Here is a 22,446-nt window from a genome sequence, read left to right as displayed (position 1 = left end):
TTGAAAACTACAGAAAAATTTCTGATCCTTTAACAAAGTGAAACTACATCGAAAAGAGCTTTTTTTGGCTAATAATAAAGGAAAGAGAAGGAATCTTTTTGTAGAAGTGCTTGCTCAGTACTTTTATATTACTTCATTGCAATGTTGTTTACAAAGGGAGCGGAACCAAGAAACACTAGCAACGCTCTTCATAGACTTCCAACAATAAATCAGCCCGTGATGAGTCTGTCTCCAAAATGCAAAAAGTACCTAGTTTAAGTGGGGTGTTGGGTCCAACACTTTGGGAAATGTTCCATGCTATGTCAAAAATCTGTACTACAGCCATAGATTTGAGCTTCTGACAGCCCTTTATTGAGGCCTGTGTGCCTGTTAGGAGATTCTCCTGCCTTCTTATGTGGGTCTAGAAGGACAATTACATGACTGGAACACAAGTGAAAAGGAGATGGTTTTCATTCATTAACTCTCAGTGGGCACCCAATCTGAGAAAAGTTTTTGCTTTTTTTTTTTTCATATTCAGAAACAACCTTCACTGGCTTGGTGCTCATGTTCCTGTCCTGTGGTGGGCCCCTGGCCTGGTGAGCCTTGGGCAGCTTCTCCTTTTGTCCATGGTGTTGATGCAGCCCTAAGCAGCACTCTTACTGTGAGAGGAAAGGTTAGTACAGTATACAATCAGTGATCTGATATGCTTTGCAAGGTAAGGTCAGTATAAAACTATGAACATACCTTACAGGAGGATAAAGCACAGAGTTGACCTCAGCAGTGTGCTGCTGCCCCTTCCCTTTCCAGAGACAGATTCGCTAGCGTAGGTTCTTGATTGGACTAATATAAGTAAATCTAATCCCTAAGTGGAAGACATATAGGGTATGATTTACTAAAACTGGAGAGTGCAAAATCTGGTGCATCTGTGCATGGTAGCCAATCAGATTCTAACTTCAGCTTGTTCAAATAAGCTTTAACAGAAAAACCTGGAAGCTGATTGGTTTCTACACAGAGCTTCACCAGATTTTACAATGGCTTTAGTAAATCATCCGCTGTAGTTTTTCTATGGAACTGTGTAAAAGCAGCTTCTTTCAGCCATTTCTTGTCTATGTTTACTCGCTCCTGTGTTTTCTGTACATCACAATTCTGAACCGGCTTCAATGTTTTGAAACAGCCACTTGTAGCCTCCAGCAGGAATGAAGGTGATAGGGTAACAATGCAGAAGTACAATTGGGAGACAGTTGTCATCCCATAACAAAAAGTGCCTGAACAAGGACCTTCATGGTAGGATCACCATATAATATTTCAATGAGAGCTACATATTCAAACAGATTAAAAACTGCTTTTTGAATGACATTGACATGTTAAAGTGTATCTAAATCTAAAAAAAAAAAAAAATGTTGAATATTGAAGTTTACCAGTCCTTAAATATGGTTTCCTTTTTTTTTTACCTGGTGATCCTGGCAGTAAAACACTTTCTGTCCTAGGATTACAATATGTTGTCATCTTTGGACAAGAGGAGTATAAGGATGGCAGAGTACCTCCTCCTCTCCTCATTGCAAAAACATGGGAGGAAGGTGTTCAGTAGACCAGAAAAAGAATTGGGAATAATGCTAATCCATTATAGTGCAGCAGAGGCAGAGAGCACAGGAAGCCATATGCTTACTAGATTTCGGTCAGGATCAACAGGTATTTTAGTTTCTGCACTTATCAAACAAATAAAAGAAAATTCTATTAACGGTATATTTAACAAACCAAAAGGGTACAAATTAGAGAAGCTAATTGTCAGGGTTTGGAAGTGTAATCTACAAGTAGGTTCAAGACCTGCTGTGCTGTGTCACAAGACAGCCTGAACAGAATTATAAGCAGTTAATATATAAAGGGTTCATTATTAATGAATAACTGTATTAAAATGTATGTTATACCGTTTACCTAGGAACAGAAACAAGAAAGCACTTTAACAAAAAAGATACATTCAATATGTTTTTATTGTATCCATGCTTTCCCATCTTTTGTCAAAGTATTAGCGCAGCACTGATAGATACATCATCCAGAATTGCTTATATTAAAGCACCTAATAATAAGTATGTTTTTTTCTTTTTTTTTTTAGATAAACACAGATGCTGTGTTTACCACAACTGCACACAAGAGAGAAAGAGAGAGAGAATGCATAAGGATGACCCTGTATCACTATATATGAGAAGGGGCAGTGTGGCATGACAAACTCTATTATTTAATCCATGCAGGACTTTGTCTATACGTGTAAATTTAACACATTTAGAAAATATAAATAGCAGACAAGGATAGAAATTGGTTGTAATGACAAGAAACGTCATTAGAATTACGCGTCCTTCAAAAGTTACAGTAATGTACACATTTTTACTTGTATTAGGATGTGATATCTTTTTTTTTTGCTGCTAAGCACAATAAACAATGATGAAAGTTCTCGCTCTGTTCTCCAACAAATTTGTAGCGAATGGTGAGGGTAAAGATTCCGGGAAAGTTATGACACATTTATCACATTATTTATATTGCCAGAATATGCCTGTAGGGAGAACAATAAGCAGGTAGGGAAATACATGATATATTTACAACTGCTAGTAACACTGAAAGTTGTGGACATTACACCATTGGTAAAGAAATGGCCCTTGGATTTGGCACATCAGGAGTAGTTAATGTGACAAAGAACATTCATGAGATAATAGAAGCATGTCCGCTTCTTTGTCCTCTTCCGAAATATTCTTCCCACCTGGTCCCGCCCCTTGTTTCTCTGCTCAAGGCTTCACATTTAGGGAGGTGGCTGATCTCTCATGGTGCCAGTCACGCAAGCGAGTATACCGGGGGCTCTGAAGCTCTGTGATGAACTTTTCCCTGTGTCACGGGGAGGGATGGGATTGGAAAGTGAAAATATAAGGGAGATAAGACAGAACAAGAAAAAGAACAGAATAAGAATAGAAGAAATGACAAAGAAGAAAACAAGTATAGATAATAGAAGTCATTTCAGAACCCTTAATCACGATGGTAAATGATCACCTATCAACTACGTATTTAGAAATCATCAACTAAACTGCAGATTTGTTTGGCAGAAGTGTCTCTTGAAAGGTCTCCTGCGAACAAAAAACTTCTTTATAGATTTGATTTTGTCTATTTCAGCTGACTAAGATGAACTAAAGGTTTCCCAACTGATGTATATCAGACATTAGTTGGGAAATCTGACCACTACATGATATCTCTACAGAGCAATCAAGGTTTAAAACACACACAATTGCACTGGCCTAAAAGTATATTTCACCTTTTCAAAAACAAATAAAAAGATAAAATGACAACCTACACCCTTCCCATCCTTATTTTCTGCAGCACTTATTTCAGTGGATGATTAGCTGTCACTGACTATGCAGCCAGTGCAGCGGCCCAGAGATTTGAATGCCCCGCTCTTCTTTCCCTTCTTTCCTAAGGGCTTCTGGGATGGATCAGAGCTATTCTGATTTGTTGAACTTTGACCAATCAGAATCACGCTGATCCACCCCAGAAGCTCTAAGGAAAAAAGGGGAAGGAGAGTGGGGTTTTCAATTCCCCAGATTTACAGTGAGAGCAAAATCACCCACGGAGGTAAGTGCAGCATGGACCGCAGGGTGGGTACGGTGTTAGTTTACCTTTTAGTTTTTGTGATAAAGGATATCTGAACCCATTAGCAAAAATTTATCTTTGCAGCTTGCTAGTCCCTTGTGATGGCTACACAGGCTACACATAGTTTTTATTTTTTAGCCTAAGAGCCTTTGTTTATCAAGTTCAGAAAATACCTGTTTCTCTTATCATATATGCAGCATCCTTGTCACGTCCTATGAACTGAACTTATATGTCTAACAATGTTATCCTTCTATCAAACTGTCTTCTGTAAACTACTAACCCCCCATGTAATGAAGATGAAGAGAGGAAGACATGTTTAAAGTCCAATCTTGGTAACAACCATGGCTTCCCTCCATAGGTAAAATGGAGTGAGTGATCATAACCACCCCAGAAAAGAAGAATGCTATTTGCAGGTTTACCAGGTAAACACAAAATAAAAAAAGCCTATTTAGACACACTATAAGAATTATTTTCCATTAGTTGTTTATGTTAAACTTCTTGGAACGAATTTGCGCATATGTATGAATACACTTTCCTGTATGTCTCAATAGGAGGATACTTTCTGCTACTGCAAGCAGCTGCATGTTTTAAATGCATGTTAAGTGCATGATACATGTATATTTATGTGGCGCCATTCATTGTCATGGAAAGAGCACAGCCAGCTATGGATAAACTGCAACAAGCAGTACTTTGTAAATGCACTACACAAGATGCATTAGTGAGAGTTGTAACAATAATACCAATAGTAACGGAACTCTCGTTATAAAATAGGTGCAGTTTTAGGAGCTATAAAATAGAAGTGTATAAAATACATAATTGTAAATAGGCCAGAAGATTAAATGAAGGTGAAGTGTTACAAATCGTTACGATAAATTATTTAGGGCTACTTTAATCCTTCATAAAAAGCCTGTTACTATGTAAAACTGCCTATCTTTAAACTTATGTTTTATTTTATTTGATTTACATTTTGTTAACCCATTTACACATTTTTTTTTTCATGCAGCTGAATTTGTAAGATCTCTAACTTATTATTTTTGGTCAAGTTTAATGACAAATTACATTAATGCAGTTTGAAAACAAGTAGGATCAAATTTGAGATCTTTTTGTGCATAGTATTGAAAATAAAGTATTTGACTAGTTTACTTAGACTAGCCAATATTTACAGGACTGCTGCTGGAGAGCAGTATTAGTAATAAGTGCCAATACAAACATTAGATTTTTCTATCCTTTTACATTCTGCTCAGGATCCAGCTGTTAAGGCATTTTTAGTATAAAGCTTTTGGCTTTTAAGAGTAGATAGGCTAGCACTGTAACTGTGTTAAACTGTGTCTGCTCTGCAAAATATATTTATAGAATACAGGGGCTGGACCACTTGAAAAGGAAACTAGTTTGTAATTAATACACTGAAGCCAAACTATATTTTATATTTTAAAAATAAACTAGCTACAAGAAACATATGTCTTTGGGGACTTTATGACTACATTAATACAAAATGTTCAGTTAGCATTCCACATTGTTCTAATGTATTATTAAAAAAATTATTATTGTTACAAGTCAGGCATTTAAACTACATGCATGAAAAAAATTGTGGGGTTGATTTAGTAAAACTGGAGAGTGCTAAATCTGGTGCATCTCTATAGAAACCAATCAGCGTTGAGTTTCTTTTTTTTTTTTTATCAAAGCTTAATTGAACAAGCTGAAATTATAAGCTAATTGGCTACTAAGCACTGCTGCACCAAGGTTTGCAATCTCCAGTTTTAGTAAATCAACCCCTGTGTCTCTGTGTTCCCCATTCAATTTTAATAAACCTGGACCATAATAAAGGAAATCCGTTATAAAAAAGAAGACCTCTATCAAAAGTATTTGTCCACTTTAGATGGAGGTAGCCATTCTACAGCTTTCAAGCTACATACTACTTCTAGATTAGTAGAGCTGATCCCACTTTACTGTCCTGAAACTAGTATGTGACTTGGGGATCAGAAGACAGAATTAATTTTTGAAAAAGGTATGTTCATCTATGAATCAATTTAAAGTGAACTTGACCTTGCCTAAAACATCCTTAAGGTAACAGCACTTGTGGCAGTCATCAAATCAATGCCTGTGCTTATTCCGTACAGCCTAGAGTCCTAGACGCAAGCTATACTTGGGGCTTCGACTTCTGCCCTAGTCATATTAGGTGTTAAGTCCAGCCCTTATCATGCAACTGTCAAATTAAAGAACCTCAGTGGGCAGGAATGTTCCTGGCATTTAGCAGCTGAATGACAACAGTGTGGCTTAATATCCGTCTTGACCTATGATCCAAGGAAGCTCTGGGGAGACAAAGGGATTCACTTGAAGCCTGCCAAAGATACTTGAATGCACTGAAAAGTGCCTGAAACTCAAGCACTTCTAAATGCTTTAGGCCAAGTCAGGCTACCTTTAATTTGGAAAGTGGAAAACCTGTTGGCTTGCTCATCCCCATTCATAACCCCCCACCCACACACACACACCTCATTTTTGTAATACAGGACAAAGCTGCATAGGTGATAGATGATTTATGGTCAACCTAATATTTGGGTATTTATAGGTAAATAACAGTAACCGCACCTAACAAGAGAATGTAAAGCCATGGTTAAAAGTTTTGAGAATGACACATATATTCATTTTCACAAAGTCTGCTGCGTCAATGTTTTTAGATATTTTTGTCAGATGTTACTATGGTATACTAAAGTATAAATACAAGCATTTCATAAGTGTCAAAGGCTTTTATTGACAATTACATTAAGTTTATGCAAAGAGTCAATATTTGCAGTGTTGACCCTTCTTTTTCAAAACCTCTGCATTTAGCTTTGACATGCTGTAAATTAACTTCTGGGCCACATCCTGACTGATGGCAGCCTATTCTTGCATAATCAATGCTTGGAGTTTGTCAAAACTTGTGGGGTTTTTTTGTATTGGTATTAAGGTTCTGGCCATGGACCCAAAATGTAGATGTTTTGTTCCCATAGCAACTTAGTTATCACTTTTGCCTTATGGCAAGGTGCTCAATCATGCTGGAAAAGACATTGTTCATCACCATACTGTTCTTTGATGGTTGGGAGAAATTGATCTCAGAGGATGTTTTTATACCATTCTTTATTTATGGCTGTGTTCTTAGGCAAAATTGTGAGTAAACCCATTCCCCTAGCTGAGAAGCAACCCCACACATGAATTGTCTCAGGATGCTTTACTATTGGGCATGACACAGGACTGATCATAGCTCTTACCTTTTCTTCTCCGGACAAGGTTTTTTTCCGAAAAGCCCCAAACAATAGGAAAGGGGATTTTCTTGGACTTTCTTGGGCGCCCTGAAGCCTTCTTTACAAATGCAGTGGAAATGTTTTTTATGAGATTAAGTTAATTTTCATGGCAAAGAGGAACTTTGCAATTAACTGCAATTCATCTAATCACTCTTCGTAACATTCTGGAGTATATGCAAATTGTCAATATAAAAACAGGGGCAGCAGACTTAGTGAAAATTATTATTTGTGTCATTCTCAAAAATTTTGCCCATGGCTGTACGGTTTATTTTTCTTAATATAGAGAATGAAAAAAATCAAACTCTCTAATTTAGATTTGAAAACCTAATTCGGATTGAAAATTATTCTTCTTGGGTTTCCCAAATTTCTGTTTAGATGTCTTATTTGTCCCCTGTCTTCTCTCCCCCTCTCCCTCCCTGTCAGCTTAGCAGTCAGCATCTCTGTAATCCCCAAAATAAACCCCAGTTAAAGTTCTTGTAAAATCATTTAATCTGCTCTGTAAATGGATTATATAATGTCCAGTGTGTGACTTTATGTAACATTGTATAAAATACCTTAGTTACAGTGCCGCTGGGCGCTCACATGACCCATTGAAGCTCTTCTTTCCCACTCCGCTGAGTGCTGAGTGAGATGCTAAGATCCCCGCTAACGTCAAGCCCTGCTCTGAGAACTGCAGAGGGAGGGACCGCTGACGTCAGCCAGGAGGAGAGCTCCGGCGGGCCACATGAGCACCCTGCAGCACTGTAAAAAGGGTATTTTCTACTTTAATGTTACATAAAGACACATACTGGACATTATATAATCCTTTTACAGCATGGATTACATGATTTTACAGGGACTTTAACTAGGGCTTATTTCCAGGGTAGGGCTTATATTGCAGCCATCCTAGAAAACCGAGACAGGGCTTTTTTTTTCCGGGTAGGCTTTTTTTTCGGGGAAACACCTTATTATAAACATTTACATAATAAATATAGTGAAGTTAGTACAATATTTTAGATTTACTGGTCTTTTAATAATAACTGAGGAAAAAGTCTTTGGTCATCAGCTGTGCTTTCAGCTGATACTTACCTCATTCTTTTCATTTGCTCATCATCAGGGTCTTGCACTGCAATTAGTGAGAAATGAAAGGAAAAGAATAGACATAAAAAAGAAGAGCATGAGATAAAGTCAGAGAAGATAAAGTAAGAGACAGTAAGTAAGACTGTTGGGAGATGGGTAACCTCATGTCTTTTGCTCTTATGCGACACCAATAAGCAAGTTGATGGTAAAGTTAATACTGAGATGAAGTAGTTTAGGGTACATACAGTCGATAGTACTTTTGAATGTTTCAATAATGAAGGTTTTAATGTCTTCTTTAGTTCTGTGTGGTTCAGAGACTGCTCTCTCAATGAGCTGCCATTCTCACACTAACAACAAGAATATATCAGCGTAGTTCTCAACCATGTTTTCATCGCAATCTCAAATATTTCCAATCATGATGATCACATGAAGTTAATTTACAAACAAACCTGCCTTCTCTTACCATGTGTGTACACAGCGTGACAAAGTGCAAACGTGTTAAAATTTGACTAAGAAGTGTTAAGTGTCAATGCCAGTTCACACCATAGAAACGCAGTCGGATGCGTTCCGGATGCTTTTCTGCAGGCACGTTTGTGACGCTTTTTTTATGCATTCCAGTGCATTTTCCCCCTCTTTTTCTGAACCTTAAATAAAGACATGTATTGCAGTGCATTTTTGATGCACTTTACTGTATTCCAGTACAGTCCAGCGCAGAAAAAATGCAGCACGTTTTTTTCTGGAACTGGATTGCACTGGAATGCACTGCACTGGTGTGAGCTATGCCACTGAAAACCATATAACCTACTATCCATGCATTTTTTAAGCATACAAAAATGCACTGGACTTCATGTGGTGTGAACAGGCACTAAAATATAAAGGTTAAGTGTAAAGTAAACAAAATTTTTTTTTTTAATATTTTTTGTCCATTGTCAGATTATGATAAAAACACAAGCCGAGCTTAGAATTTACTAACACAATTACTTAGGTAATCAAACTGGTATAGTCAAGGTAATCAATGCATACTAAGGCTGCTAAAGGGTACATGGTTGGGCTATTGTATTTTTCCAATATTTATTTGTTATTTTACAAATAAATATTTAATATGTGACAAAAGGATCCTCTAAGTGTTATGGGTTAGCTGAAGACAAAGCACAGGGCATTGTTTGGAGTTTGGAAGATTGTGAAGCTTGTACCCAATTGGTGCTGGAGCTAGAGGTTAACATTAACTTTCCAAATATACAAAAAACTTACTAAAAAGACTGTCTATATTTACAAATGTTTACTTGGCAAAATGTTGTTTGCTCCATAATCACTGTTATTTAAAGTCAAATTGAGCCTGATTTCAGTGGATGGGTGAGGAGCTAACTTTTAATGATTTCTTATCAATCAGTTTTATTAGTAAACAGTTACTATGGAATGTTGGCACTCTTAGACAGGACAAAACCCACACAGAGCATCCTAGTCTTGAAAGTGAAAATCCTAGTCTTGAAAGTGAAAATCCCTTTCAAGACTAGGATGCTCTGTGTGGGTTTTGTCCTGTCTAAGAGTGCCAACATTCCATAGTAACTGTTTAATAATAAAACTGATTGATAAAAAAATCAATAAAAGTTAGCTCTTCACCCATCCACTGAAATCCATATGCTGAATTCACCGCTGAGATTCACTCCCTCTGTGAAAAAGTACTTTACAAAATCCCTATTTCTACCCCTCAACTAATGCAATGCCATTCCCCATCTCTAGCCCTCAACGTATGCACTGGAATCCCCATCTCCAGCCCTCAACCTATGCATTGCCAACCTTTAGCAAACCTCTGCTCTTTCTCAAACCTGGCACTCTAATAGTGGCTCCTGATTTATCTATTAACTGCCACACCATAGGCTGCCACTTAAAAACCATGGTGGGGATGGTTAGTGCAGATTTCCCATTGGAATGACAAGTACTTGTCACTGCACACACTTGTCACATACATTTTTTTTGGAGGTGAAATATCCTCTCCAAATGTGTGTGCTACTGGATATGTACAATATTCTGTGCAATAAGGCATGGCAGCAGGGACTAGTATTTGCTTCAAAACCACAGCAGTCATTGCATACCCTACTGCACATGTGCAGTGCACTTTTCTTCTGCACATACTGCCTATCATCATATCCTCCATACTCCTATCTTGGAACTAATTGCCCCACAACACACGGTCTGCAGTCCTTTCCTAAACATACTACCTGCTTAACATGACTTGCCCCAATTGGAACAGCTCATTTTTGCTAATACAAAATGTATTTAGTGTCCTATGCTGTTAACAAAAAAGTTAAATATTTAGCCTACAGCAATAAAAAAATGAATTTTTGGAAGCTGTCAGTTTAACAAACCATTTTTCAATAACTTGCTAAGACAATTAAGTATTTTTTCTGGCTCTAGTGTTTTATATTATATGGTTTTTTGTACTGTCAGATGTCAAATAATATCTCAAATTATATGTTAAAGTTGAACACCCCAAAGCAGTGAAGAAATAGTTTCAGGAATTCAGTGGATTTTGCAAACTCCTCAACATTTCAACAACGGAGCACACTTTGTTAAGAACATGAATTTACAGTTATTAGCCACCAGGATGCTTCTGACAGCACTAAAGATATTCTTGTGCATGGCCAATATTAGGCCATGTATAAGATGGAAAAACGCCCCTACAATTCAGTGGTTTATATGGGACAACAGCCATTATGTTGGCTCACTGCTCATATAGTATAGCTGAAAAGTTTATGTGGCACATCCATGCAGATACACTTACTGAAATCTGTGCCAGTGAGCTGTGCCAGGATGCGGAAAGAGCGGGACTGAGTAGTCCCTGTACGAGGCTTCCAATCCTCTGTGTCCTCTATCAGCCTTTTTTTACTTGAGTCATTAGGGAGGAAGGCTGGTTGATAATCCATCCTAAGAGAGTGCCTGTCATTGGAACAAATTGAGGAATATGGAGGAAGAGGGGTGGGAGGAGGTGGAGAATACAGGTAGCTGTTAAAATGAGTTTAGTGTTACTCACAAGGCAACACAGCCTATGCAACACTACAGGCTTCACCAGTCTTTTTGGGGGGCACTTACTTGTCGTCTAAAAGAAATGCGTTGAAAGAGGGATGGTCCACTCCGTTCAAGACCTTGGAAACGTTCTGCTCTTTGGGGTTTATAGCAACGCTATGAGAGCGAAGAGTGTTACATACATGGAAACCCTTGGGTTTTATGACAACATATGTACCAAAAACACATATCTGCCACTACTTTCAATGACATCCCTGATCCCATCAGCAATTTTCTTTGTCAACATGCAGACAACTATATTAGGTGCAAAGGCTCATAAAAGTGAACACATACACACATATATTAGTAAAAACACAACAATGAGCAATGCTTACTGACTTTTCTATGTTCTCCACCTGCAATAAAAAAAAGAGGGAGAGGAAAAGGAAGGGAGGAAAAAAGACAAATAGGTTAAAAAGGAGGAAAATATAGTATACACATCTTTTCCAATCTAGATCTCTTTCCTCAGGCTGAGAGATGATGATAGATAGATAGATAGATAGATAGATAGATAGATAGATAGATAGATAGATAGATAGATAGATAGATAGATAGATAGATAGATAGATAGATAGATAGATAGATAGATAGATAGATAGATAGATAGATAGATAGATAGATAGATAGATAGATAGATAGATAGATAGATAGATAGATAGATAGATAGATAGATAGATAGATAGATAGATAGATAGATAGATAGATAGATCCAGGTTTTCCATACACTAGAACCTTACAGTGACCACATCAGTGCATTATTTCTTATAGCTAAACCAGTGCTAGCATTCATGCGTTGGGCTTTAGCGGTGCTTGTGAGAAGATAAATTTAAGGGTCTCGCTGGTTGCTGCAGAAAACAGTTCTTTCTCCTTGCCCAGCAGTCTTCTTGAGTATCCACAATTATAATACATCAGCATACAACATACAATGCTTACAATGCAATATACATAGACAGACGGTGCAATCTCAATTTCTACATCTGATGATTTATAATTATTGATTGGAGAAAGGCAAACAATTGCAGTGCACAAAGAAAGGTGGCTTCATTCAGTGCAACACTCACAAATATATGTGCTTACTCCTGGTTGTACACATTTACATAGATGAAGTGTCATTTTTTTTGAGCCCCGTGAATCCAGGACTATTGGTCACAGTCTGGTGAAGCAAATGCTGATCTCCACCCCTCACCAGCACACACCACCCTAACATGTATTCCTTCCAAGAGCGGTTTGGAGAATGCGCTGTGTAGGATTCCCCTCCTCTATGAATTTCAAATCAGATATTAGATGTGCGCAACGGTCACAGAAGAACATGTACAAGCCACTCAGATTAGAAGAACATGTGATTCATTGATTCAGATTACAATAAGATTACCGTACCCTAACCCCGTATTTCATATAACAGAATTACTACATGGACATCTAACCAATGATATTGTACCACACACAGAAACCAAGAAAGAATTAGAAAAGCCCTGAAATACCTGTCTGAACTGAAGAAGGATGTGAAGAGCTTCAATACGTGCAGACCTTCTGTTACTGATCCTTTATGCTGCCAGCCTCAATATAGCTACAGGTCAGATTACTCCAGCCCTAGTAAGGCTCTGGCAGGAGGATGCAGTGCAGTACTCCACCCCTAATACTCTGCTAAGAACATACAGAGGAGGGGGTACAGGAGCCTCTGCTTCAAGTTTCAGTGCAACTCCCACAGTAAACAAGACAGCTTCCAATGTGTTAACAGACACCTGTCGTCAACACTCTGGGCATTCTGGGAGTCAACTCACCTTACATTCTCTATGGCGCACATTGGGCTGTGCATACTCAAGAACAACATCTGATGTCATTCAAAATAAAGTATGATGAAAATGTAAGAAACACATCAACAAGTAAACAGACTGATGTGTGGAGGACTGGGACTAAGAGGTCAGCAACAGGAAGGACCAATTATTAGTGCCACCTAGCTGTATATATTCATGCAACATAATTTCTGGTAATGCAAAAGAGAACTCATCGCCTTGAAAAAATAATTGGAGAGAATACTTGCTTTTTAAAAACCCCAGAATTGGAAAGCTCAACCATGTTTAACATATTGCCTATATGTTCAGAAAAATAGGTACAGAATTGATATTTTCCTACTTTTTTGCATATCACCAGTGCTGCTACATGCATGCACTCTAGAAACTGCTGAATGGATTTCCTCATGACAACAATGGGATGTGCATGGGCAATGCTCACCTTTGTGGCTACTTGTAGTCTCCACTATGACAGGCTGACAAAGAAAGCACTATCCATAGGGGCGGATGTCGGCTGAGGTGGTCATTTTATCAACACCCATCAGCAACATCATCAGTAGCTGAGACACTGGTTGCATGGCCACACAATGTCACTGGTTGCTAGGATGCAGGCGCCTTGGCCACACAGCATCACTGGTTGTTATGGTGCAATTGGCCACCTGCACCATAACCAATGATGTTGTGTGGCCTGGGGGTTCAGCATACACAGGGCTGAACATGTACTGAGGACAGAGTGCAACTATAGCAACTCCAGCCTCAGTGCCGTCTGAGGGAGCTGCCACAATTAGCCATACCTCCTGGTTGGTACCCTTCCCAGGAACTGCTTGAACATGAACCTTACTGGCACGATTACCGGATATTATTTTTAACCAAAGCTGTAGATTTAAAAACATTAGAAATCACCTTTGAAAATACATAAAATTGTTAAAGTTTATATGCAACTTTAGAAATTGTTATAGCTTAACACTGAAACCTATTTGCTTGGGTACATCTGATCACTTCCATCTAGCAACATGAGATCTAAATCATTAAATGTTGCTTACAGCTAGCCAGCTATGAAAATATGCGGTCAGCCTACAAGGCTGCATCCATCCTAAGATTTAGAAAGTAAGGCAAGATGCTATAAAGTACTTCAATATTATGGATTTGATTTACAGAAGGCCAATAGGCTGTTTACTTTGCAAGATAATTATCCCCAAAGCTTAGTGAATGAGTTGAAGCTCTGCTGACTCCATCATCCAATCATGTGCAAGAAAAAAAAACACAGTTTTTTTATTTTCCTTCCGCGTGATTGGAAATTCTTTCTCAAGTAAAATTTCACCACATTCACAAAACTCTTGGAAAAATTCCATTGCAAAGTGCAACTTCCCTTTGAAAGGGAACAGCCTATTTGCTTTTCGTAAAATCAACCCCATTTTTGGCTTGTGATGCCCGTCCACCAGCACCATAAATGCTTTCTGAGCTAGGAAGTAGAGCTCAGTAAAGATGAGTGAGAGCATGGAAGCAAAAGTCTTAAGCCCCGTACACAGGGGCTGAATGTCTGGCGGCATCGGCCGGTTCAATAGAAACCGGCCAGCATTCGGCCGTGTGTGCTGCAGCCGTTTGGCTGGCTTTTGTCGAAGGGGCGTGCCCGAAAAGGTCACCTGACCATCTCCCAATCAGCGCTCTCAGCCTGGGGAGGCCATCCCCATCAGGACACAATAGAACAGCAGGGGAGATCGCTGTACTAACATCTGTTTGTTTGTACAGTGGCTCTAACCTGAGCTGTCATTTTTTTTTTTTTTCGTTCCGCCCTGCTGGGTTTAACGAAAAAAAAACAAAAAAAAACTAGCAATGCGTACAAGGCTTTACAGCTACTGGCACCACATTGAGGCATTTAATTCACATATTAAAATATTGCATAGGTGTCTAATCATTTCCTCACGCTATACAGTAATTTAACCACAGCAAGCATTTACTTCTCATCTATTGTTATATGCTGTAGAAATCATTATTGCCCTTTCTTCCGCTCTCTTCAATAAACTTACAATTAATATTAACCGGAAGTTAGCAATATTTATAGGAGCAACCCTGTGGATCTTTTCTATGAACAGGCTTTCACACACAAAGTCTAAAAAAATAGGTAATCTGCATGCAAAACATTAGACTGATAGGTGCAATAGGGCTCTAAATTGAAATCCAACCAGTCAATCAAAATACTTTTGACTAGAAAAACAGCACATAATGCAGGAGGTTCAAGAGAAGAGAAGATGAATCAGCCAATAAAAGAGAACTAAATGAAAGTGTTAAAACAGCCAGATCCTAAAATGACAGGCAATCGTGATGTGAAAATATCAGGACTGTTTGACACGCACACAGTCACTCTGTATCATGCAGAGATCTGTACAGCATGTATTTCTAAGTCGTCTGCAGCTGGTCCGTGACAGCCTCACAATGGTCACACTCAGCACTGCTCTGCCTGGTTACTAGGATACAGGATGCTTAGTACCTAAAAACATCAGCTTCTATTCAGTCTGACAGCACACTACACTGCGCTACACGTCCAGACCCGCATCTTCTCTCCCAAATGATGGCGCTCTATGAAAACAGCCATGGGACCTAAAATACATGGATCTGGTCAATTTTTATAGCAACCAAACATAGAAAAATACCACCAAAATGCCAAACAAAAAGGAAATTGTAACAAAACCAAAAAACTAACTGAAAGGTTGACATCTCAGTGGTAATAAAAACATGAAAAAGTGCTGGTCAGATACACTACAGAGATACTTTAATATCCACCATTTTATTATACAAATCCTTCTGCTAATGTTAATACATCTGCAGATATCAGAGGCCTTTTAAATTGAAATTTATTTTTCATTTGCATCTCCATGGTTTTTAAAAAAGGAACTTTAAATTTATTGTTAGGCAAAATGTTTTTCCATCTGTGCTAACAAAAAAAAAAAAAAAAATGAAAATCATGGATCCAGCCTTTTGGTCAAATGCTCGATGCAAAAAAAGTTGTAACTGTAGCAGAGGTTACTAATCATTTCAGTAGAAAATACAAGTACTACTCTGTTCTAGTCCAGTGAGTGAACAGTGCCATCTGGTGGCCATAGGATGGAATTCTTTAAATCGTTGCTCGTGCTAACTGCTGCTTCTGTTACAATTTTATATTAGAACTCAATATACACATCTATTAAGCAAAGTGCCTGCTTAAGGCCTCATGCACACAGGGCGTTTGTAAAAACGAGCTGCAAAGCCAGTTCTGATGCCAGTAAAAAGCAGCTTTTAGAGGTGTTTTGTATTGACGTTAATGCACGTTTTAGCCACGTTTAGCAGCGTTAGCATTTAGCAGTCTTTCTCTGCCCTCATCTATTTTCCAATCTCAAATCCAACTACTACAGCTTAAAAATGTCTGACGTAGCCTAACGCTGTATGCAGTCTTTAGCAGCGTCAGGCGTTTTTACAGCCTAATGCTGCTACTCCAGAACGCACTGGCCCTGGGTTTTTTTTTTTTTTTTACAGCTTAAAAACGCCCATGTCACTTACAGCTCCTAAAAGCCTGTGTGTGCATGAGGCCATAGAATAACATGGAGGGGCGTTTTTAAGCTGCAAAAAAAAAAGAAAACGCCTGACACTCCTAAAAGCAGCTATAAAAATGCCCTGTGTGCATGAGACCTTAAGCTGGATACACACTATACAACTTTTGTGGTTAGATTTCCTTTAGATTTACCTTCAACTATGTAGTGCAAGGGCCTGCCAGATTGCATATAAATTGAAAGTGTTTAGGTCTGACCTCATAACTATAAACATAAATAGACAGCGCTAACAGGTAGTGTTGAGCGAACACGGACTGTATTATTCGTGTTCGTACCGAATAATTGGATTTTTTGTACCCGAACACGGACACGGACACTTTACTGTATGTTCGGGTAAAAATCCGTGTTCGGTCGTTTTATTTCCGGGTTTTGCATGCTTTGGCGCTCTTTTCATGGCGGGCTTTCAACAGCCAATCAACAATCGTTTAACTGGTGTGCCTTAAGCCATCCCAGCCATGCCTGCAAATGTCTCAGTAGCTGTGATTGGCCGTCTGAAGCATGTGACCAAGTCTTTATAAGTTCGAGGCAGCCGCAGCGGCGTCATTATGCTGCTTAGATTCAGGGACAGAGCACACATCAACGTGCTGGCTGCTGATTAGGGAAAGATAGGCAGGAAAAAACCATTTGTGTCCGGATAGAATTGAGGGACAGGTCGGAGTGTTTAGGCAGGGCGAGTTGTAGGCATTTTAGGGATAGAGTCTGCTGAATTATAGGGTCAGTGTCTTCTACAAACTACAATCGATATTGCTGTGTGGGGGGTGGGGTCTGCACTCAATCCTGATCTACGATCTCTTCTCAATCCTGTTAGGGACAGAGTCTGCTGAATTTTAGGGAAACTGTGTTCTACAAACTACAATCGATATTGCTGTGTGGTGTGGGATTGGAGATAGGCAGGTGTCAGTGATCCACATCCATTTTTCTGTGTGTGAGCTGCAGTGAACACAATCTTTTTGGGCTGCAGTGAACACAATCTTTTTGGGCTGCAGTGAACACAATCTTTTTGGGCTGCAGTGAACACAATCTTTTTGGGCTGCAGTGAACACAATCTTTTTGGGGTGCAGTGAACAAAATCTTTTTGGGGTGCAGTGAACACAATCCTTTTTGGTGTGCAGTGAACACAATCTTTGTGGGGTGCAGTGAACAAAATCCTTTGTGGGGTGCAGTGAACACAATCTTTTTGGGGTGCAGTGAACAAAATCCTTTTTGGGGTGCAGTGAACAACATCCTTTTTGGGGTGCAGTGAACACAATCTTTTTGGGGTGCAGTGAACAAAATCCTTTGTGGGGTGCAGTGAACACAATCTTTTTGGGGTGCAGTGAACACAATCTTTTTGGGGTGGAGTGAACAACATCCTTTTTGGGGTGCAGTGAACAAAATCCTTTTTGGGGTGCAGTGAACAAAATCATTTTTGGGGTGCAGTGAACACAATCTTTTTGGGGTGCAGTGAACACAATCTTTGTGGGGTGCAGTGAACACAATCTTTTTGGGGTGGAGTGAACAACATCCTTTTTGGGGTGCAGTGAACAACATCCTTTTTGGGGTGCAGTGAACACAATCTTTTTGGGGTGCAGTGAACACAATCTTTGTGGGGTACAGTGAACAGAATCTTTGTGGGGTGCAGTGAACACAATCTTTGGGGGGTACAGTGAACACAATCTTTGTGAGGTGCAGTGAACACAATCTTTGTGGGGTGCAGTGAACACAATCATTGTGGGGTGCAGTGAACTCAATCTTTGTGGGGTACAGTGAACACAATCTCATACTTCTGAAGGTTTGAGGGTGCTGCCTGTTCCATACTCCCCCTACTCCTCATCTAGCCTTTTAGGGGTACAAACAATAGTAATTGGGGCCTAGTGTGGTTGTGTACGTGTGATATACATACACTTTTTTGGGATCATATTTTCTATTCCGCTATTTAATCAAAAACCTTTGGGGATCAGTTAAATTGGGGGATAGTCTGTGTTGGTACGTGTGAGAGAGATCCACCTTTCCAAGTTGTTGGGGTTCATCTCATACTTCTGAAGGTTTGAGGGTGCTGCCTGTTCCATACTCCCCCTACTCCTAGCCTTTTAGGGGTACAAACAATAGTAATTGGGGCCTAGTGTGGTTGTGTACGTGTGATATACATACACTTTTTTGGGATCATATTTTCTATTCCGCTATTTAATCAAAAACCTTTGGGGATCAGTTAAATTGGGGGATAGTCTGTGTTGGTACGTGTGAGAGAGATCCACCTTTCCAAGTTGTTGGGGTTCATCTCATACTTCTGAAGGTTTGAGGGTGCTGCCTGTTCCATACTCCCCCTACTCCTAGCCTTTTAGGGGTACAAACAATAGTAATTGGGGCCTAGTGTGGTTGTGTACGTGTGATATACATACACTTTTTTGGGATCATATTTTCTATTCCGCTATTTAATCAAAAACCTTTGGGGATCAGTTAAATTGGGGGATAGTCTGTGTTGGTACGTGTGAGAGAGATCCACCTTTCCAAGTTGTTGGGGTTCATCTCATACTTCTGAAGGTTTGAGGGTGCTGCCTGTTCCATACTCCCCCTACTCCTAGCCTTTTAGGGGTACAAACAATAGTAATTGGGGCCTAGTGTGGTTGTGTACGTGTGATATACATACACTTTTTTGGGATCATATTTTCTATTCCGCTATTTAATCAAAAACCTTTGGGGATCAGTTAAATTGGGGGATAGTCTGTGTTGGTACGTGTGAGAGAGATCCACCTTTCCAAGTTGTTGGGGTTCATCTCATACTTCTGAAGGTTTGAGGGTGCTGCCTGTTCCATACTCCCCCTACTCCTAGCCTTTTAGGGGTACAAACAATAGTAATTGGGGCCTAGTGTGGTTGTGTACGTGTGATATACATACACTTTTTTGGGATCATATTTTCTATTCCACTATTTAATCAAAAACCTTTGGGGATCAGTTAAATTGGGGGATAGTCTGTGTTGGTACGTGTGAGAGAGATCCACCTTTCCAAGTTGTTGGGGTTCATCTCATACTTCTGAAGGTTTGAGGGTGCTGCCTGTTCCATACTCCCCCTACTCCTCATCTAGCCTTTTAGGGGTACAAACAATAGTAATTGGGGCCTAGTGTGGTTGTGTACGTGTGATATACATACACTTTTTTGGGATCATATTTTCTATTCCGCTATTTAATCAAAAACCTTTGGGGATCAGTTAAATTGGGGGATAGTCTGTGTTGGTACGTGTGAGAGAGATCCACCTTTCCAAGTTGTTGGGGTTCATCTCATACTTCTGAAGGTTTGAGGGTGCTGCCTGTTCCATACTCCCCCTACTCCTCATCTAGCCTTTTAGGGGTACAAACAATAGTAATTGGGGCCTAGTGTGGTTGTGTACGTGCGAGATACATACACTTTTTTTGATCATATTTCCTATTCCGCTATTCAATAAAAACCTTTGAGGATCAATTGAATTGCGGGATAGTCTGTGTCGGTACGTGTGAGAGAGATCCACCTTTCCAAGTTGTTGGGGTTCATCTCATACTTCTGAAGGTTTGAGGGTGCTGCCTGTTCCATACTCCCCCTACTCCTCATCTAGCCTTTTAGGGGTACAAACAATAGTAATTGGGGCCTAGTGTGGTTGTGTACGTGTGATATACATACACTTTTTTTGGATCATATTTTCTATTCCGCTATTTAATCAAAAACCTTTGGGGATCAGTTAAATTGGGGGATAGTCTGTGTTGGTACGTGTGAGAGAGATCCACCTTTCCAAGTTGTTGGGGTTCATCTCATACTTCTGAAGGTTTGAGGGTGCTGCCTGTTCCATACCCCCCCTACTCCTCATCTAGCCTTTTAGGGGTACAAACAATAGTAATTGGGGCCTAGTGTGGTTGTGTACGTGCGAGATACATACACTTTTTTTGATCATATTTCCTATTCCGCTATTCAATAAAAACCTTTGAGGATCAATTGAATTGCGGGATAGTCTGTGTCGGTACGTGTGAGAGAGATCCACCTTTCCAAGTTGTTGGGGTTCATCTCATACTTCTGAAGGTTTGAGGGTGCTGCCTGTTCCATACCCCCCCTACTCCTCATCTAGCCTTTTAGGGGTACAAACAATAGTAATTGGGGCCTAGTGTGGTTGTGTACGTGCGAGATACATACACTTTTTTTGATCATATTTCCTATTCCGCTATTCAATAAAAACCTTTGAGGATCAATTGAATTGCGGGATAGTCTGTGTCGGTACGTGTGAGAGAGATCCACCTTTCCAAGTTGTTGGGGTTCATCTCATACTTCTGAAGGTTTGAGGGTGCTGCCTGTTCCATACTCCCCCTACTCCTAGCCTTTTAGGGGTACAAACAATAGTAATTGGGGCCTAGTGTGGTTGTGTACGTGTGATATACATACACTTTTTTGGGATCATATTTTCTATTCCGCTATTTAATCAAAAACCTTTGGGGATCAGTTAAATTGGGGGATAGTCTGTGTTGGTACGTGTGAGAGAGATCCACCTTTTCAAGTTGTTGGGGTTCATCTCATACTTCTGAAGGTTTGAGGGTGCTGCCTGTTCCATACTCCCCCTACTCCTAGCCTTTTAGGGGTACAAACAATAGTAATTGGGGCCTAGTGTGGTTGTGTACGTGTGATATACATACACTTTTTTGGGATCATATTTTCTATTCCGCTATTTAATCAAAAACCTTTGGGGATCAGTTAAATTGGGGGATAGTCTGTGTTGGTACGTGTGAGAGAGATCCACCTTTCCAAGTTGTTGGGGTTCATCTCATACTTCTGAAGGTTTGAGGGTGCTGCCTGTTCCATACTCCCCCTACTCCTAGCCTTTTAGGGGTACAAACAATAGTAATTGGGGCCTAGTGTGGTTGTGTACGTGTGATATACATACACTTTTTTGGGATCATATTTTCTATTCCGCTATTTAATCAAAAACCTTTGGGGATCAGTTAAATTGGGGGATAGTCTGTGTTGGTACGTGTGAGAGAGATCCACCTTTCCAAGTTGTTGGGGTTCATCTCATACTTCTGAAGGTTTGAGGGTGCTGCCTGTTCCATACTCCCCCTACTCCTCATCTAGCCTTTTAGGGGTACAAACAATAGTAATTGGGGCCTAGTGTGGTTGTGTACGTGTGATATACATACACTTTTTTGGGATCATATTTTCTATTCCGCTATTTAATCAAAAACCTTTGGGGATCAGTTAAATTGGGGGATAGTCTGTGTTGGTACGTGTGAGAGAGATCCACCTTTCCAAGTTGTTGGGGTTCATCTCATACTTCTGAAGGTTTGAGGGTGCTGCCTGTTCCATACTCCCCCTACTCCTCATCTAGCCTTTTAGGGGTACAAACAATAGTAATTGGGGCCTAGTGTGGTTGTGTACGTGCGAGATACATACACTTTTTTTGATCATATTTCCTATTCCGCTATTCAATAAAAACCTTTGAGGATCAATTGAATTGCGGGATAGTCTGTGTCGGTACGTGTGAGAGAGATCCACCTTTCCAAGTTGTTGGGGTTCATCTCATACTTCTGAAGGTTTGAGGGTGCTGCCTGTTCCATACTCCCCCTACTCCTCATCTAGCCTTTTAGGGGTACAAACAATAGTAATTGGGGCCTAGTGTGGTTGTGTACGTGTGATATACATACACTTTTTTTGGATCATATTTTCTATTCCGCTATTTAATCAAAAACCTTTGGGGATCAGTTAAATTGGGGGATAGTCTGTGTTGGTACGTGTGAGAGAGATCCACCTTTCCAAGTTGTTGGGGTTCATCTCATACTTCTGAAGGTTTGAGGGTGCTGCCTGTTCCATACCCCCCCTACTCCTCATCTAGCCTTTTAGGGGTACAAACAATAGTAATTGGGGCCTAGTGTGGTTGTGTACGTGCGAGATACATACACTTTTTTTGATCATATTTCCTATTCCGCTATTCAATAAAAACCTTTGAGGATCAATTGAATTGCGGGATAGTCTGTGTCGGTACGTGTGAGAGAGATCCACCTTTCCAAGTTGTTGGGGTTCATCTCATACTTCTGAAGGTTTGAGGGTGCTGCCTGTTCCATACCCCCCCTACTCCT

The 22,446-nt window shown here is 39.8% G+C and overlaps 2 protein-coding genes across 2 annotated transcripts in view; both read right to left on the bottom strand.

Annotated features, from left to right (window-relative positions):
- The window catches only part of PDLIM7 (PDZ and LIM domain 7), a 182,489-nt gene that overhangs the window by 62,641 nt on the left and 97,402 nt on the right, over positions 1–22,446 (bottom strand). The window lies entirely within an intron of this gene.
- LOC309553545 (PDZ and LIM domain protein 7-like) lies at positions 1,953–12,637 on the bottom strand. Its single transcript, XM_082254797.1, has 6 exons — positions 12,488–12,637; positions 11,346–11,362; positions 11,034–11,123; positions 10,726–10,880; positions 7,953–7,989; positions 1,953–2,850 (listed from the first exon to the last, which is right to left on the bottom strand). Exons 4-6 carry the CDS (start codon positions 10,865–10,867, stop codon positions 2,754–2,756), a joined length of 276 nt encoding a protein of 91 aa, XP_082110923.1. The 5' UTR covers positions 10,868–10,880; positions 11,034–11,123; positions 11,346–11,362; positions 12,488–12,637; the 3' UTR covers positions 1,953–2,753.

The sequence above is a fragment of the Pelophylax lessonae genome, assembly GCF_965119305.1.
Source record: "Pelophylax lessonae genome assembly, chromosome: 4".
NCBI classification, from domain to species: Eukaryota; Metazoa; Chordata; class Amphibia; order Anura; family Ranidae; genus Pelophylax; species Pelophylax lessonae.
The sequence above is the reverse complement of the archived record's forward strand: the minus strand, read 5'-3'. Positions and strand labels throughout refer to the sequence as shown.

Excerpts from the sequence above, each read along its gene's own strand:
- LOC309553545 (XM_082254797.1), bottom strand. The coding sequence starts at position 10,867 with ATGGATTATCAACCAGCCTTCCTCCCTAATGACTCAAGTAAAAAAAGG. Across the intron at positions 7,990-10,725 it reads GCTCACTGGCACAGATTTCA|TGCAAGACCCTGATGATGAG; the intron begins GTAAGTGTATCT and ends CACTAATTGCAG. Across the intron at positions 2,851-7,952 it reads GAGCAAATGAAAAGAATGAG|GGAAAAGTTCATCACAGAGC; the intron begins GTAAGTATCAGC and ends CCCGTGACACAG.